Here is a 19,838-nt window from a genome sequence, read left to right as displayed (position 1 = left end):
TGCACTTAGGACGGAAGAATCCCATGTACCGCTACAGACGAGGGACCGAATGGCTTGGCAGCAGTTCTGCAGAAAAGGACCTAGGGGTTACAGTGGACGAGAAGCTGGATATGAGTTCACAGTGTGCCCTTGTTGCCAAGAAGGCCAATGGCATTTTGTGATGTATATGTAGGGGCATTGCCAGCAGATCGAGGGACGTGATTGTTCCCCTCTATTCAACACTGGTGAGGCCTCATCTGGAGTACTGTGTCCAGTTTTGGGCCCCACACTACAAGAAGGATGTGGAAAAATTGGAAAATGTCCAGCGGAGGGCAACAAAAATGATTAGGGGACTGGAACACATGACTTACGAGGAGAGGCTGAGGGAACTGGGATTGTTTAGTCTGCGGAAGAGAAGAATGAGGGGGGATTTGATAGCTGCTTTCAACTACCTGAAAGGGGGTTCCAAAGAGAATGGCTCTAGACTGTTCTCAGTGGTAGCAGATGACAGAACAAGGAGTAATGGTCTCAAGTTGCAGTGGGGGAGGTTTAGGTTGGATATTAGGAAAAACTTTTTCATTAGGAGGGTGGTGAAACGCTGGAATACGTTACCTAGGGAGGTGGTGGAATCTCCTTCCTTTGAGATTTTTAAGGTCAGGCTTGACAAAGCCCTGGCTGGGATGATTTAGTTGGGGATTGGTCCTGCTTTGAGCAGGGTGTTGGACTAGATGACCTTCTGAGGTCCCTTCCAACCCTAATATTCTATGATATGACGATAATACATACAATACAATGAGATATTAATATCTAGCAGATCAAGACTTTTAGAATAATACATCGCGAGGCATACTTCGAACAAAACATATCCTAATTACATGACAGTCGTGATTATTGGGGTGCCAGGGTGTCACACATAGGTCATAACATTTTGTCCATTTACTTCTATATTAAGCCCAATAAGTTTTGTTGACTAAAGCATATCTTCCAGAAAGGCATCCAGTCTTTAGTCTATAGCTAGGATCTTGGAAATGCTTATGCAGGTAACAGCCGTGTTAGTCTGCATTCGCAAAAGGAAAAGGAGTACTTGTGGCACCTTAGAGACTAACCAATTTATTTGAGCATGAGCTTTCGTGAGCTACAGCTCACTTCTGTAGCTCACGAAAGCTCATGCTCAAATAAATTGGTTAGTCTCTAAGGTGCCACAAGTACTCCTTTTCTTTATGCAGGTAAATAGCTTGATGCACATGAGAAGTCAATGGGACTATTGACATAACTAAAGTTACTTATGAGGGCCAGTGTTAGCAGTAACAAGCCCTGGGGAATTATTGTGTACAGTTTGATCACTTTTAGAACTAAAAGTGCTTCAGCCTTGTGATCATACTTTATAATTTATTATGTAATCTTGATGTGTTACATTTTAGAAATGGAATTTTCAGGGAACCTCTCATTTCTCACATGAAAAGTAAACGATTAAATCCTTTGTGCAGAATTGTAAACAGATTGTTAAGTTGCAGCACTTAAGCTACCCTTCAGTGACTGATTTATGTCTTTAGAATGCTAAACTCTGAGGCTGTCAAGTAGCTAGGATGTAAACCAAGTGACTCTTCTGTAGTCAGGATTGACTCTGTCCGTTTCCTCAGTCAGCATGGCAAGAAGCGTTCATGTCCCAGCCTGATCTGTCCATTTTGTACCACACATGCTATCATGCCTTCAGTTCTTCAAAAGACTCTGCCCAGGAGTTAGGGTCCATCCACCTGAATCTCTTACCTTACTTATGCTGTACCCCACTGAAACCAATGCCATCTTCCACTCAGTCACCCCAACATCTCACCCTGATGACCCTGCTTCTTTCCCAGTACTTTGTCCCAAACATCCATGCCCCTGGAACCAGCTGTACTGGCATGTCTGATTCAGACCAAGGTGCTTTCATTATGTCACCCTGAGCTATGCTCTGGAAGAGCAAATTTGAGCTCCACTTCCTGAGATGACATTATAAGGCCTTATCTTTTCTTGAAATAAATATTGCTGTAAAGGGTTAAAGTTTATGTAACTTAAATTTCCTTTACTAATATTTTCATAGAATCATAGAATATCAGGGTTGGAAGGGACTTCAGGAGGTCATCTAGTCCAACCCCCTGCTCAAAGCAGGACCGATCCCCAATTAAATAATCCCAGCCAGGGCTTTGTCAAGCCTGACCTTAAAAACTTCTAAGGAAGGAGATTCCACCACCTCCCTAGGTAACGCATTCCAGTGTTTCACCACCCTCCTAGTGAAAAAGTTTTTCCTAATATCCAACCTAAATCTCCCCCACTGCAACTTGAGACCATTACTCCTTGTTCTGTCATCTGCTACCACTGAGAACAGTCTAGAGCCATCCTCTTTGGAACCCCCTTTCAGGTAGTTGAAAGCAGCTATCAAATCCCCCCTCATTCTTCTCTTCCGCAGACTAAACAATCCCAGTTCCCTCAGCCTCTCCTCGTAAGTCATGTGTTCCAGTCCCCTAATCATTTTTGTTGCCCTCCGCTGGACATTTTCCAATTTTTCCACATCCTTCTTGTAGTGTGGGGCCCAAAACTGGACACAGTACTCCAGATGAGGCCTCACCAGTGTTGAATAGAGGGGAACAATCACGTCCTCAATCTGCTGGCAATGCCCCTACTTATACATCCCAAAATGCCATTGGCCTTCTTGGCAACAAGGGCACACTGTTGACCACAAAGTTTCTTACCACAAAGGTAATTGTAAATGAATGACTGCATTTTGACAGTAAGGGAAATACATATGGCCTGATTGCACATCCCTTATTCATGTGGGAGTGAATGAATTTCCTTGCAGAAGGCCAGCACATCCCATTTCTGGCTGGGAGGAGAACAAGAACGGCTAGAACGCAAATAAAGGAGGTTGTTCTCGACCCAGTTTTGTAGACATGGGAGGTTGGGATGGTTCAGAGAAGCATTGCACATAAACATCTGGAGCAAAATCTTGGCCTGTGTGGGCACTTTCAAGCTGCCTTAATTGTGTGGAATTGAGCTGGTGTAGGGGTCATGGCTAGAATGTGTTTCACTCCAGCGATCTCCATCTGTACTAATGGTCCCTAGGGGGCTCTTATAAGATGACATGATTAGAGTAGCCCTGAGGATTGGAGGAGTAAAAATGGTGCTAGAGAGCTACTTAAGTCCCCAAGCTTTTCAATCTTGCTCTGAGCACAGCTCATCTACACCCCAACATCCAGAACCCTACAATTTTGGAAGCTTATCTGAACTGAACTCCAATTTTGAACCTTTTGAAGCTCACCATTATTGGTATAAATCATATTGCCCTTTCTTCCATCTGAAATTGTCCAGAGGGATATGTTTTGATTTAATTGCCATGAATTCAACTCCTTAAATCCCCTTTTGGAAATTATATATATATTTGTGAAAGCATGTCTTTATTGGAAAACAAGCCTTATGTAACGTCTGCTCTTTAATCTAGACTCTTAGGACTGTGGTGTTTTAAGATTTGAATGAAGTGCTATCCAAGATGAACATTATGCTGTAAGAACCCAGGCTACTGGTAAATCACTTTTGGGCTCCTGAAGCATGAGGCATTAGATATTTCCTAACTTGCATTCGGTCAAGACCTTACCATATTAAATTCTTTCTGTCTCTTTGCTGTCAATCAGAAAAAAAATTCCTCACACTCAGGCTCTCTTAAAATAATAAAAAACAGGAATAAAGATCCCTGGTCAACTCAGGGCAAATAAATCATGTTGCTTTTGGAAGAATACTTTTCCCTCTCTCTCTCTCTCCCCTTCTTTGTATTTATCGAAAGTTTGTATTTCTTTAGCTGATGGATTCATACATATATTTGACAGTGCCCTATTTTGATTACTTAATTGAAATAAATGGCCCAGCTCTTCAGCTGGTATAAATCAATGTAACTCCATTGCCATAAATGGAATTATGCCAATTTATGCCAACTAATGATCTGAGCCAATATTTCCAAAAATACTAACTTCCATATGTCAGGATTCTAAGTGTATATGAAAGAAAAGAGACCTATTAAGTATGGCATGTAATTCTGCTCTATGCATGTATGTCATATTCTACATGTATATACTTTACTATAAGTCAGTTTCTGCTGATGGGTCAGATTATTAAATCATGTGCTATGCATTTCTGACAAATGTCCTTTTTGTTCTAAAGATTTCCCTAAAGCTATGCTTTAGTTTTTCAAACAAAACCCCTTTTCATTTTAAAATTGGCAGACGCAGCTAATATTTGGCAGACACAGCTTTGCCAAATCTGTAGCCACTGGGCTAACTTCACTTTTAGTGTAATTCCATAGAGTGTATTAATTTTACACTCAGGCTGAATTTGGTCTGTCCTTCAGAACCAGACACAGCTCATCACATTAAAAATGCATATGAATTATGAAAACAGGTAAAGAAAGGGTCTTAAAGGTTACCTTAAAATGGGTAAATAAAATGAACAAATGGCAGGCCACATTGTATTTAAAGTTTGTATAGTCATTATGATATTCTTAAAGAAATACATATTCATATCTCAGTTCTTTAAATATACATAAGGTTATTTGAGCTGCTCTTTGCAATGAAATATTTCAAGCAAAATCAGAAGAAAGAGTAAAATGCTGCAAAATCTCTGGTCCTAACACACCTTTAAATGTATTACAGATTTACTGGCCTGCAGCAAAAGACAAGGTGGAAGTATGCAAACTAGCTGGGAAAGATGCCCAGGTAAGTACAGAAATTGTTTTTCTTTATTGGTGCTGGTAACACTGTATAGCTATATATTTATTTCTAAATGTGTTAGATTTGATTATTAAGCAGCTGTGGAAGAAAGGCTGGTAAATACACACACTATTGTATTCTAATTTAATGCACAAAAGACATACCATTGATAGTTTAGCCTCTTTCTTTAAAAAAGTGCATGCAACTGATATTGAAATCACTAACTTCAAAGAGTAGTTTCATCTCTATTTCAAATGCTGATGCTTCAAGCAAAACATGGAACAGTACTGAGTAGAAGAGGTGCTTAGCCATCAGTATACATGCAAAATTCAGTATACGTTCAAAATTCAGCCACAGTTCATATTGAGAAGTGAATCAATTCCATTATGAAATGTATCCTGTGATACTCATTATGGGCCTGATCCAAAGCCACTAAAAGCTCCTGTGACCACCAGAAAGTCCCTTCCCCTTGGGAATATACTGAACACAGCTTTATGCAATTCATTAACAAAGCCGCAGACCTGTACATTTACAAATTAACTCAATTCATAGACAGCTGCAATTATCACCAGTCTAAAACATCAGTCTCATGGATTCATAAGCTCTTCTCCAGTGCCACAGTCCCCTTTCATATAAGAACATGCATCATTCTGCATAATAAAAAGACTTCCCCCATCTATCTTCTGCACAGTGAAGAGAAACCAGATTCCCTCATGAAAGACAAGAAGAGCCATAAAGAACGTGAAGCCTTCCCCACTCATACATGAGAAGTTTCTTCCCCTCTCTTCCCACTAACCCAGAGGCCTTCACTGGGCATTTTTGTTTAAAGGATGGGCCCAAGCTAAAACCCTGGATTGAAATACACTTTATGAGGAGATTCCATTTGGGATCCTAACATAATGACTGTCCCTTATCTCTATTATACAGCAGGGCTGAACAACACCTTATCTGAGCTCTGGGAATTCTCTGATCCTGATCTGTACACAAACTTTGTAGTTGGACCCATGTCTGTGCTTTTGTAAAAGAGAGGCAGCTGGAGGGATGAATATTGTGTTTTGTGATGCCTCGTAGGTGTCATCTACTACATTCCCTCTTCAGCTTTCTTTCCACCTTACAGGTTAGACAGCAGATATATTAACCTGAAAATAAGTGGCCAAACAGCTTTGCTGTATGCTTCTTTTTCCCAGTTAGGGCAAGGCTGTTGCTTGCCCTTTACCCCCGCCCCATGCCATAACCTTGCAATGGACAGCCACACGCTAGGTAATAAGAAAAGGAGTACTTGTGGCACCTTAGAAGCTAACATATTTATTTGAGCATAAGCTTTCATGAGCTACAGCTCATTTCATCAGATGCATATTGTGGAAAATACAGTGGGGAGATTTATATACATAGAGAACATGAGATTTATATACATAGAGAGCGGGGAGGGGGGGAGGAAACTGTTTGTAGTGATAATCAAGAATACCCAGAAGTCACCTACTGGAAATGGCCCACCTTGATTATCACTACAAAAAGCTCCCCCCGCTCTCCTGCTGGTAATAGCTCACCTTAAGTGATCGCTCTCATTACAGTGTGTATGGTAACGCCCATTGTTTCCTGTTCTCTGTGTATATAGATCTCCCCACTGTATTTTCCACTGCATGCATCCGATGAAGTGAGCTGTAGCTCACGAAAGCTTATGCTCAGATAAATTTGTTATTTTCTAAGGTGCCACAAGTCCTCCTTTCCTTTTTGCGAATACAGACTAACACGGCTGCTACTCTGAAACTCTAGGTAATTGCACTGCTGAACAGCAAGGGCCAGGACTGTCCAGGGACTACCCTGGTGCTACGTACCCCAAAGTGTCATGGACCTTGTGATGACGTGTGTGTGTGTGTTGTGTGTGTTCGTTCCCCTCCTACTTACTGCTTCCTTCTCTCTGTTCCTGTTCCTCTTTGTTATAGTTACTGGTCCTGTGTGTATGTGCACAATCATTGGATGTGTGCAGTTACTCAGGCACAACTGCTATATACCAGCCATTTGGACTGTTGTGATGTTTTCTTCAGATTGTTGCTGACTTAACTGGTTCATGGTTGTTAAAAGTTTTGATTGACAACCTACCTGTGTGTCTTGCTTAAATTTCCTTGTGTTTTGGGCTAGCTGTTTAGGGTGCATCAGAGCATAACAGTCTTGCCCCAGTCCTTGCTGGTCTATAAGGTAGGGCCAATGCAAGGGGAGTATATACATAATGCACCCTTTGACAGTTTATTGCAGCCCTGAGGACTGCCACACTGATGGAGGGCCCCTGCCTCTATTCCCCCAATTAACCTTTGGCTGTTAATGCTTGCACTGAGTCTTTAATTGGAAGAAATGACAGGGGAACCAACAGGCCAGCCAAACGTGGGGCCCACCACATTTTGGAAACGGTTGCCAACTTTCCCGTTTCCAGACAATTGTTAAGACTGGAGCTTTATTACAACAAAGACTGGTACATAGAGAACTCCTCAAAACTAGACTTTCACCATGTACTTTGTCATTCTTCATGGCTTTATACCAGTATAACAAGAATGTAATCAGTATAACATGTAAGTCATTGCCTGATGGATGAACTGTGCAGTAGTTGGCCAGTGCTAATGCTTTAGCCGTTACAACTTTTTCAAAATAACATGAGCACGGCTATTGCTTAATGAAATGTAGATGAGAGAGCAAAAATAAATAAGCCACCAAATATGAGTACTGTTGTGTGAATAGTTGTAAAGTATTAACTTTTCCTCCATTTCTCCCAATAGACAGAATGTGCAAATTTTATCCGGGTTCTTCAACCCTACAACCGGACCCATGTTTATGTCTGTGGCACAGGAGCCTTCCACCCTATCTGTGGATACATTGAGCTTGGAGTACACAAAGAGGTAATTTAATCCCCCCACCAATGGTGCATGACAAGAAATGGCTCTAGCCTTGCTTAGCATCCATCATTTATTTTAAAATACAGAGTGAGTGGTATAAAAAATGAACTGCCAGCAGTTTGTATAAATATCAGGGTTATGGCGCATTTTACAGGTCATGTAAGAACTCATGTTCTCACATTTGATGTGTGCATATTGCACCCGAACAAAACTCTTTGCCCAGCAAGAATTAATATACAACGGCCTTTAGAATGACACTTTCAAATGATTAATTATGTGAAGAGCAGATTTAACCCAGATGTCTTGTTTTCTAGCAAATCCTTTTCCTGCTTATTTATTCCTGTTTCTCTTTCTCTGCTTTCTGGTCAGCATTGCAACACTCTGCTTCTTCCAGGGAAAGTAGCAACCTCGAAATTCACTGTGACTATCACTCCATGGGCCAGCTACCTGTGGGAATGGAAGTGCTCTGGTGCTTTGGGACTGTCTAAACCACTATGGATTGCTTAGTCCATTCGCCATTTAGGGTGAAAGCTTTCAGTCGCCAGGCCTGGCTTTACACCCACCCATTCCCAGTGGAAATAACACATTTTCCATTGCACAGAGGGGCTGTGAATTGAACAGGAAGCAGAAGGGGGAACTGTGTGGTGGCTCTTTGCTCATGAGGGTAGGAAAGTTATGGGGATGAAGATGACAGGACTGATTGCCACTTGGGATCAAAATGACAGTTGGGGAGAGCAACAGGGTGCATCTCAGATTCTTCCTTCAAATCTGTTAGCAGTCAGTGCTGAGAGCAGCTGCACAGCCTTGCCCTGCCCATCCTTAGAACACACAGCAGAGTCCTTTCACATGTATTACTCCTGGCTGTGATTTTACCCTGAAGGATTTGTCAACTGAAGCCATGCTTCTCAAAAGCTAACATAATGTTGGCTTGCTCTGTAAAATATAATGTAAGCCATAGTGTGCCAAAGTATGCGGTAACACCAGATACCTGCAGTTCTTTTGAGGCACAGCACCAAGGCCAGATATTTCCTGCCAGGTAAGAGGTGCAGAGTCCTATAAAACTTTTAAAAACAAGGTAGCTGAAAAGAGGGTTTAGGGACCTGAGGCAAACTCACAGCCCAAGGGGAGGGAATCTAAGCCACTTTTGCAAGCCCCTGATCCTGGCATGATCTGGAGCCCGGAGAGGCCAGTCCTGGGGACCTGTCTCCAGGCAGTCTCTTAGTTCTGTCCAACCCTGCTCCTGACATGCCCCTTCTGCTGGCATGCATCCTATGCCAGGGCTTGCGCGGAGGTTCTCAGAAGGCTGTCTTCATCAGTACCTGCACTGAGGGAATCCACCCACAGCTGAAATGGGACTGATAGGGCCTCTTTATGTCATTCCAGCCCTTTACTTGGTGTAAAGGCACCAGAGCAGTATCTGCTTGGGATGGAGCAGGAGGATTCAAGGAGATTTTCCCTCCTCCCCTTACACAGAGCACAGACAAAGTATTGGTCCCTGTGGACAAGCTCGGTTCAGACTGATTCCAGCACTTTTGCCTTCACAAGCTCTACCCCCAGCTCCACCAGCCTGCAAAATTGTCCCCTCCCATGTGTCTGTACATGCTGCACCTTGTCAATTGGTATAACAGGCCCACGCTCTTCCTAGTGACAACAGTGGCAATGTGCCAAACTCACTCTACAGGGTATAATCCAGCCACTAACTGACAGGTCTGGTAGAAATTTCCCCTATGGACAGATGCTTCCATAATTGTTCATTAGAGGGATTTATTTTCTCCTTCCCCTAAAGCAGCTGGTGCTGGGCAAGGTTGGAAATAGGCCGTTTGACTGGACCGACTACTAGCCTGATCCATTAGGACAAGTCCAATGTCCCTTTGTGTTTGTGTGTGGAAGAGTCCTGTGTTTTTCATGGGTTGAAAGAATTCACTTTTTTCAAAGGCCTCTTACCTAAGATTCAAAAGAGAAATTAGCACATTCTAGTGCTTCTGAAATAAAAGAAAAGCAGCACTGTAATAAACTGTGCTTCTCTTGTCACAGCTGGTGGAACAGAATTCTTGGACTGGCTATATGCAACTTTTCTCCCTCGTTTTCCCTCTCTCCTCCCACCCCCCTGCTTGCCCTCTGCATCCCTAAGGAGTGCTCCTTTCTCCCATTACCACCCAAAGCCTCACACGATAGTATCTCTTCTCTGCAGCCTGGTTTAATCAAGTGCAATGTAGCGGTGAACGGCATGAGGCACTCCTTCCCTTTCCACCTGTGGCTCTTATCTAACGGGCAAACTCCACTGCCTCCTCAGTGTCTCACTTACCTCCTGAGAGGTGAGAGGTCAGGAGCCAGGTGCTGCTAGCCCTTACTCTCCCTGCAAACCTATTGATTTGACTGTGGTTGCATGGATTGTGTACTTTGGGAATTTTGTCCCCTGACACTCTGAACTGAATTCAGGTTTCTCGCGTGGTAACACAGCATTGCCACTGATCCAGATTCTTTCTTGATTTTTAAAAGTCTAGATTATAATTGCGTGTGTTTTGTAATGACCAAACTCAGTCTGACTCTGTTGGATTCTAGGCACTAATCTGCTGTTGGGAAAGCAAAGGCTCAAGATAGTCTTTCTTTCTGTAATGAGCCTTTGAAATCTGCCAATGTACTGACAACCTTTGAAACCTGCCCATGTGTCTGCCAACCTTCTGATGGCAGTGCCCTGAAAACAGATGAGTCAGAACAGGTCAGGTGACTTTAAGCCACAGCACATACTGTTTTGGAAACATGATAAAATCTGCCAAGGCGTCACACAGTTGAATTTAAGGAGATTAAAATCCCAATCTTGTTATGATTGAAGTCAAAGCCAAAACTTCTCCTGAGGGCAAGGTGAACAGGACTGGGCTCAATTTGTGTGTTTTGCCACAGCCTTCAAAACAGTGTTGAAAGCTTTGCCCAGGTTGTGTGTTAATTACCTGTACTCTGTACTGGTTACCTGTTGATTTCTGGGTGAAGTTTGAGCTATTTGATTTTGATGTGTAAGACTCTAAGTGACTTGGGTCCTAGTTAATTTAGAGAGCACCCTCTCCATATTTGATACTGCTGTCATTGTGATCTTGGGAGGGGCTCATACTAACAGCCACCTTGTTGAAATGGGAGTGGGATGGGAGCAGGCCAGTGATCTTTAGCCTTAGAACTCATTTTCCCCATCAGTATGCCTCAACTCACATTGGTGACCTTCTGAGAACACTGCAAAGTTTACCTGTGTCCCAGGTGGCATTATGTGAGGGAATGAGGTGAATGGATGGGGTGGAATATGTCCCACTACTGGGACTTTGCTTCTTTGTAGGGAGCTTAGTTATTAAATATTCCGCAGATAAGTTTTTTGGTGCTGTGTTTTTATATCTTGTCATGAGCCTAGAGAATTTATGGATGGACATAACAGGAAAAATAAAAATGCTGGCCCTCTGGTTACCTAAATGAAAACTTAGATCATGTCTACACTACAAAATTATGCTGACCTCAGTTACATTGGCATATAGTCGCCACAGTTATTACATCGCTTGTGCATGTGTATGCTTTGCTTCTTGTGTTGGCGGAGCATGTCCTCACCAGGAGTGCTTGTATCAGTGCAGAGAGCAATGCACCATGGGTAGGTATACCACTGTGCAATTTGCCACCATCCAGCACAGGGTGTTTTGGGAAGTTTTTGCAATGTCTGCTGGGGCCGAAACGAGTCACCCAATGGTGACTAGGAGCCTGGGGGTCAACTTCCCATAATGCAATGTTATCCATCCCTTAATTTCATCTGCATCCCATAATATTTCACATCTTCTTTTCAAAATCCACAAAACCCCATACATCCCTCCTTGCTACCTGCTGTTTGTGACAGAAGCATGGAGTTTGCACAGTTCTGCACTATTGCCATGAGCGTTGCAAGCATAGAGGGCATGTTCCTGCAGAGTTTGCAGAGCTGCCAGAGGAGCTGTGGAGAACATGACAATTCCTTGGAGGCTTGATTGCTGTGGGGCATAGAAAGAACCAATTCAAGGTTGTTGGTAGTGTTCGTGGAGCAGCCGGAGATGGTGGAGCACAGGTTCTGGGCCTGAGAAACAAGCACTGACTGGTGGGATTGCATTGTCATGCAGGTTTGGCATGATGAGTAGTGGCTGCAGAGCTTTCGGATGCACAAAGCCACATTTCTTGGATCTGTGCACTGAACTTGCCCCAGCCCTCCAGTGCAGGGACACCAAAATAAGAGCAGCACTGACAGTTGAGAAGTGAGTGATGATTCACAGTGTAGAAACTTGCAATGACAGATTGCTACCTGTCAGTCAGGAATCAATTTGGAGTTGGGAAATCCACCACAGGGGCCATTGGCATGCAAGTGTGCAGGGCTATTAATCACCTCCTGCTATGCAGGACTGTGACTGGGCAATGTGGAGGACATAGTGGCTGGTTTTGCTGCAGCAGGATTCCTGAACTATGGTGTGGCAAGAGATGGGGCATGTGTATCGCTATTTTAGCATCAGATCACTTTGCCACAGAGTACATCCACAGAAAGGGCTACTTTTCTATGGTAATGCAAAATCTGGTAAATCACTGGTGATGCTTTTATTGACGTCCGTGTGGGTTGGTTAGAGAACGTACATGATGCTCGCATCTTTAAGAAGATGAACTGTTCAGAAAACTGCAAGCCGGGATTTTCTTTCCCAGCTGGTAGATTACCCCTGTTGCTCCCATGGGTAATGAAGCTATACACCGGCCACATCGACAGCATCAAGGAGCACTTCAACTACAGGCTGAGCAGGTGCAGAATGGCAGCTGAGTGTGCCTTTGGTCGTTTGAAGGATCACTAGCGTTGTTTACTTACAAGATTGGACCTCAGTGAGAAAATTATCCCAATGGTTATAGTGGCCTGCTGTGTCCTGCATAATATCTGTGAAGCAAAAGGAGAAAGGTTTCCACTGGGGTGGAGGTGGAACATCTGTCTTCTGAATTTGAACATTCAGATACAATACAGAGCTACACGCTCAGGGAGGCTTTGAAGGACCATTATAATAGTGAGCCAGAGTAGTAAGTGTTGCTATAGTGTATTCTACCTGGCCTTGCTCTTTTGCAGGCCGATATGAATCTTGTAGTGATTAGAACATTGTCAATACACCTATTAATATGGTCTGTGAATGGTGTTACAGGTTCTGCAACAGTGAATAACAGGAAAGTGGTGGGTGTCAGATCTGCTCAGCACCAGCCAGCATATGTTGTGAATTACTAAAGATGAATTTTATTCCAAAAATAGAATTTTATTCTGTTACATGAACCAGGCACTTAAAAGAAAACATCTAAAACTTAATACATTAAGGGAACAGAATTTATGAAGGGGAAAGAACGCTCCATTTCAGGTTACACCAACACTGTTGTAGCCTTTCTCCGGTATCCCCCAAGTAATCTGCTTCTAGATGGCCACATTTCTATGGCTAGATCGGAGCTGTCCCTACACAACCTCTTCTCCCCATAGGAGATTGAATACTGCCCATTTACTCCAGGCAGGAACGCGTCTGCAGCATGTAGCCAGCCTGGTCAGCTAGGCAGCTGCACACAACAATGGAGAACTGCTAGGTGTGCTCACCAAGCCAGGCAACCAGGAAAAGGAATTTCAAAAATTCACAGGGCTTTAAAAAAGAGGGGCAGTTTTCTCTCTCCCTGACCTCCTGGGCAGTGGAGTTCACAACGGTGACCAGAGTGGTCAGTATGGAACAATGTGGGACAGCTCCTGGAGACCAGTAATAGTTGATTTAAACAACACGATGTCTCCACTGACACAGTGGGTATGTCTGCTCAGCAACTAGATACCTGTGGCTGGATCAACGTGGGCTCCCAGGGGTTTGGGCTGCGGGGCTGTTTCACTACAGCAGAGACTTTCAGGCTCAGGCTGCATCCCAAGCTCTAGGACTTTCCCACCTTGCAGGGTCCTAGAGCTTGGACTCCAAGCTGAGCCCAGAAGTCTACACAGCAATGAAACATCCCCTTAGCCCAAGCCTCACAAACCCGAGTCACCTAGCACAGGCTAGCTGTGGGTTTTTCTTTGCTGTGTAGACATACTTTGTGTTGATCTAACTACATCAACTGTGACTCTACCCTGCTCTGGGAGGTGGTGGTTGTTATTAAGTCAGCATAGTGAGGCACTTACATCAGCGGGAGTCAAATTAAGTGAAGACATCCACAGCTAGGTCAACGTAAGCTGCCTTGTATTGACTTAACCAGGTCGTGTAGATTATTGGTGGATTTAACTTGTTAAGGAGTCCTGTTATACATGGCCCTCTGTGGGTGTGTAAGTAGCCTGCCCTCTATACCCCAAGACAGGGTGGAATAATTTAACACAAAGTGATTTAAACCATTCATTGAAGACACTTGATTTTTATTTTAATAATTGATTTAAATCAGGTTGACTTTGTAAAACTAATTAGAAAATTTGTGCTATTACAGTTTTAAATTAAAACTTATGATGAACTAAACTGTAAATGCAGGAGGGGTTTTTAAATGCCACTACTAATAGAGTATCTCATTGCAATTATACAAAACTGCTCCAGGCAAAAAACAAAATATGGAAAATTAAGGCCCTGGTCCAACAAATACTTTAACAGTTGCATAATTTTACTTGCACAAATAGTAAAATTGACTTCAATGGGAGTACTCACATGCATAAAGTTAAGCATGCATGTGTGTGTTTGCAGCATCACTGACTAAAATTGGTATTTTTATTGAAACTTTTCCCTTAGTGGCATAACATCTTTGTCACTTTAACGCTGAAGGGATTTTGTTTTAACAATGAAAACTATATAGACTTTCACTGCATTAACAAAGGGTTTGTTTTTTTTCCCATACATACTGTCCAAAAATAGGAGCCTAAAGTTAGGCTTTAAGTCCTGTGACAAAGCGGGACTCAACTCCGCAGCGCCTCCTGCTGGCCATTCTCAGAATTAGCCCTCGGCCCTTCCAGTCCACCTTCAGCTTCACCTTCACGCCTGCTGTCACTCCTGTCTTCACTCTTAGGACTCTCACTCCTCGGACCACAGTGTCCTCTTCTGGGCACAGGCCTCCGGCTGTGCCCCCACTCCAGTATCTTCCCCATTCCAGGGGAATCGGCTGTCTGTATTCCTGCCACTTGCCTTACCAGCCAACTGCAGTCCAATATCCAGCCCTCGTCTGAGGGGCCAACTGTAGACTGGATATCGGCCACTCTCCTCATTGGCAAGTGTGGGGGACCCAAGCCCACCGCTACTCTGGGTCCCAACCCAGGGACCCTATAGCCAGCAGCCACCTACTGCCCTCCTCCAACCTGCTGCCTATTTTCTCTGGGCCACTTCCCCCATAGCCCTAGCACCCTGTCAGCCCACGAAGCAAGGCCCTAGCCTGGCAGTGGTCCGCCAGCAGCTCACCCTTGCACTCTGCTGCCCCTGCCCAGCACTGCTCTATCTCTGTCACTTCTTCAGGCAACCGATCCTTCTCCTTTGCCTTCCAGGGAGAGATTGCCTTCCGCGCTGCTGAGCATCCCTTTATATATGGCCCTCGCTGCCCCTGATTGGCTGCTCCAGCAAGCCTTCCCCCTATTGGTGGGCTCAATAAGCCCTTTCCTGATTAGTGGGTTCTGTGCAGCCTCCCTGGTGCTGCTTTTAACCCCTTCTTCTCCCTGGGAAGGGCAGCCACCCCACCACAAGCCGATATTTAGACAAATAAGGATCGGATTTTCAAAAGCAACTAAGTAATTAAAAAGCACAGGGTCCCACTGACTTCAGATTGCAAACCATGTTGGAAGAGTGTAATATGGTTGAACCATTTCAGCTTTCTTGACGTCTGTCAGTTCAATGTAATGGAATATAGTGGTGGTTGCAAATACAGCCCAGACTATTTGTTGATCAATTTTATATTTCAGTTTGTGCTTTTCTCACAATAAGGATATTTGGATGTGTCCCCACAGGAAAGTTATACCAGTGGAAACTAAAGTGTTAATTTAAACCACAGTAATTATAGGGATATAAGTCCCTATGTGGACACTCTTATTTTGGTATGAGTGCCTTTTTTGTTTTTTTCCGTTTAGCATATGTTGCTTTGGAAGGGGTTCAAACTAACCCAGAAAAGCCACTCTTACTCCAGAATAAGAATGTCCACCCTGCGAGTTATATTAGCATAACAATAGCAGTTAAATGATACAGGCATAATTATACTGATAGAATTGGTAAAACATTCCAAGGCTAGACAAACCCATAGGGAGGTCCTGGACTTACGTGGCTTTTTTTTCTCTCCCAGCACAGACAAACATTTTAAGTGTGAAATTTCTTAGTGGAAGGAAAATCTCTGTAAAACTTGAAATTTTACTAAAAACAAGGAAGGAAACCAGTACCAAATAGCCACTTACGCAGTTAAAGACTATAAAATGGGCTGAAAGTAAAGGACGAGCAACATGGAAATACATAAAATAAGATTTAAATAAGAACCATTATTTGATATTTTTTTAATTTATTATTTTTTTTACATCATGATTTTTCTCCATCCTGCTTTATGCCTTATGCCATTACCCAGCTCCTAGCCACTATGCAGGTGGCGATTGGAGCCAATGAGCCATGCAAGCAGCCCCAGCCTCAACAGCTTCCTTAAAGATGACGAGGAGAGAGCATATGCTGCACTCATTTAAAGAGTGGCTGAGCTGTGTCTGCTTTGAGCACTGTTCAGGAGCCCCAAGAGAAAACCAGGTGGAAATAGCTAGAATCCCTCCCATTTGTCCACAGTCTCTCGGCACACTCTCCCCAACAAAGGCTTATGCCTTTAAGGCACATCCAGCCTTTAATCTGAAAGGATGGCATTGAACAATGCATCCATTTTCAGATCAGTTTATTTTTGCTTAATTCATTGCTATTAAATGACTGTGATGCATTAAAATGATGAATGTAAAATCCAGATACAAAGCAGATCTATAAAACTACAGACATAAAGGCCAGATGTGTGAGAGATACACAGTGTAATACGCCATTACTTCATATCTGAGAGGAGCAATATGTCTAAGACTTAGTCGCTCTTTGCATTGACACCAGGTTAATGAATTTGCATTTATTCTCAGGAAATAGTATTCAGACTGGACACTCAGAACCTGGAGTCTGGCAGGTTGAAATGTCCTTTTGATCCTCATCAGCCGTTTGCTTCCGTAATGACAGGTAAGATGTCAACATCACGGATGTTTCTTCCTTGCGTGTTCATCACAGTCTTATTTAACTAACAACAACAGGGCCAGATGCTCAGCGAGTGCAAATCCACCGAGCTCCATTGACTTTGATGATGCTATGCCAACTTCTACTAGCTGAGGACCTGGCCCAACAGCATCCGTCACTTTGCATATGCTAAAAAAAAAATGAATGCGATAAAGCTAAAGGGGAACTATGAGAGCCAATAAATGGAAAAGCTGCCAGTTTAGAAACAAGGTAGTGTCATCTTTACCCAGTCGTTCCTGCTTTAAAAAAATCTGTATACAGTATTTCATATGATTCGGGGGTTCTGTGGCAATTATCAATATTGTCAGCCCTTTGAAGTCAGCAGACATACATGAAGTCATCTGCAAAAATCCATTTTGAGGTTTCTAATTATTTGAGTAGCCACTTCAGAGGCACTGATTCTAAGAGCAATTTTCCTCTTGCCTGTACTTCCATGCTGTGTGGTCTGACATTTGGTGTCATGGAATGTCAGCCTGACCTCCGTATTCCAAACCACTGTAAAAAAGCTACTTTTGTCATGGTTTGGTTCAGAGCTTTGGATAATTTTCATTTAACTTGTCCATCAAGTGTATGAATACGAGACAAGAGTGAAGCACCATGACCTTTTCACTTACAGCAGAAGAGGAGTGGCGATCGTGCTTTGAAGTATCGGACTCTTGGGGCTATAAAAAGAATATGACTAATGTTCAGCCTTTATTCTACAATAATAAGATCGATGATTTGTGATCTTGACCCAGCTGAAGGGCCAATACTTCTTTTATTAAAAACAATAGACTGAAGCCAGAGGGTTACCATTCTCAGGAACCCCTAGCCCTTTTTAATGGCCGTGAAGTCTGCTTCTAAAAAGAGATTCTAAAAACTTCTACTGTTCTCTTTTTCCTAATGTGACAGAACACTCTGATTTATTACAGAACTGTTTGTTAATTTCAGTAGCATTAAAATACTTTTGAGTTCTCTGTTAAGTCTTGTGCAGTGAAGAAGAGGCCATGTTTCAATTTATTAAAACATAGCATTTAGAACATAAGAACTCCCATGCTGGACCAAAATAGTGACCCCTTTAGTTCAGTATCCCATCCCTGACAGGGACCAGTGCCAAATGCTTCAGGAGAAGGTACAAGAAACACTGCAATAGGCAGCTGTGAAATCACCTGCCCTTGGGGGAAATTTCTTCGTAATGCATCAGTTAGTTCATGCCCTGAAACAAAAGGGGAGGCAGTTTTGCCTAGTGGCTTGGGCACTGGACCAAGATTGGGCATTGGACACTGCTTCCAGGTTCCTTGTGGCTGGAAGTTGCAGCTATGCAAATTCAGACTGGAAATGAGGTGTACATTTTTTAATAGTGGTGGATAATTAACCATTGGCACACTTTACCAAGTATTGTGGTGGCTTCTTCATCACTGGCAATTTTTAAATCAAGAATAGATATTTTTCTAAAAGAGAAGCCCTAGTTCAAACCAGAATTATTTGGGGGAAGTTCTATGGCCTATGTTATGCAGGAGTTCAGATGAAACATGGTTTTAGCGTCTATGAAAAGAGACCTCCATTCAATTCCTGGCTCTGCCCAGGCATGCTGGGTGACCTTGGACAAGTCACGACCCTACTCTGTGCCTCATTTCCCCCATATTTAAATTGGGATAATGATACTGACCTCCTTTGTTAAGTGCTTTGAGATCTAAAGATGTGAAACACTTAACAAGAGCTAGGAATTCTATCCTTTATAAATAGTTTTATATTTTAATGTAATTGGGAATGCTCTCATTCTCCTTATAAATGTCTACTTTTTCTGAATATTGCAAGATATTTGGCGTCAATATCTTGTGGCAGTAAGTTCTGCAGGTTAGCTATGCATTATGTTAAAAACCTAGTCCCTTTGGCTAAAACATACAGGGGCAGATTGAGTGCATTTGTTGGTGTCTATTTTCGTACATAATCTTAAAAAGCTATGTGTCTGATTTTACAAATACTTCCTTGCATGAGTAGTTGCGAGTGTATTACAAAAAGCTTTGAATATCTGCCTACCCTACGTAGGCATTTTTATACTATTATGTAGTTGCTCAAAGTTTTTTAATACATTTATTTTTAATAACATTGTTTAGCATCCATCCCTTTTTAAAAATTCTTGTCTACCAAAGCCTTTATAGGAAACAACAGGAACTTGGAATGCAGGATACCAAAGAATAAGTTAAGTGCTGAAAGCTTCTTGTCAACAGAGGTTAAGTGAGGATGGGCATTTTGTTTGAGTCTTTCAAATGTATCAATCATTGAAGGCCTGTCAGCTAGCAAACACTAATTATACCATCCATTCCTCATTTTGACATTTACCTTTCAGAATCCTTTGTCACTGCACAAAGGAGACATGCTGTCTGAAAGATGAATTTTAAAATATTTTTAGGGAGGATTACTTAGATAATAGTAATACTGATAAACTAGGTTTGTGTGGTTCATATTTATTCATGGGGGGGGTTAGGTCTTATTTTTTAATATGTGTTTTTCTCTTTACAGAAGAAAATTCACATCAGTATTGTATAATATTAAAAATGCAGTTACTTTCAGCTTTGGATTTATCTGCTCAGAGATCACATAAAATGTTTTCACCCATGTCAGAATTTGAGTAAAGGGGCCTTTTATATGTGGTTTATGATTGCTGTTCAATTTGAAGTTCTGCCATTCATGTATGGATTACATGCATCATCATAGTTCTGTTGTTTCTTCTTACGGACACCAGAAATATGTCGTCATATGCAAATTTGTTATAAAAATCATTGTTGTTAAATCTAGCTCCTTATTTTGCAAGAATTAAAGAGCTATTGTGGAACGCACTGTGCACTGCAAAACTTCTACAGCAAGGTCTTTTTTGGCTTCTTTTCACAAAAGAGCTATGCTCTGAACACAAAGAGCAAACATTGTTCTGGTCTTCTGTGCTCCTTTAATTTTGTGCAGTGCTGAGGTGCCATGAAGGTAGCCACATATGCTCTAGGAATTATTTTGGGGAAATTCTATGGCCT

General features: G+C 42.5%; 1 protein-coding gene across 17 annotated transcripts in view; it reads left to right on the top strand.

Moving 5' to 3' along the window:
- SEMA3D (semaphorin 3D) overlaps positions 1-19,838 on the top strand; it is a 196,200-nt gene that overhangs the window by 103,374 nt on the left and 72,988 nt on the right. For all 17 annotated transcript variants that reach the window (XM_073328657.2, XM_073328648.2, XM_073328649.2 and 14 more), the window contains 3 exons: positions 4,656-4,718; positions 7,481-7,600; positions 16,686-16,779. In XM_073328657.2, coding sequence (XP_073184758.2) covers positions 4,656-4,718; positions 7,481-7,600; positions 16,686-16,779 — 277 coding nt within the window. The remainder of the gene's footprint in view (positions 1-4,655; positions 4,719-7,480; positions 7,601-16,685; positions 16,780-19,838) is intronic.

This window comes from Lepidochelys kempii, chromosome 1 (assembly GCF_965140285.1).
Source record: "Lepidochelys kempii isolate rLepKem1 chromosome 1, rLepKem1.hap1, whole genome shotgun sequence".
Lineage (NCBI taxonomy): Eukaryota > Metazoa > Chordata > Testudines > Cheloniidae > Lepidochelys > Lepidochelys kempii.
The sequence above is the reverse complement of the archived record's forward strand: the minus strand, read 5'-3'. Positions and strand labels throughout refer to the sequence as shown.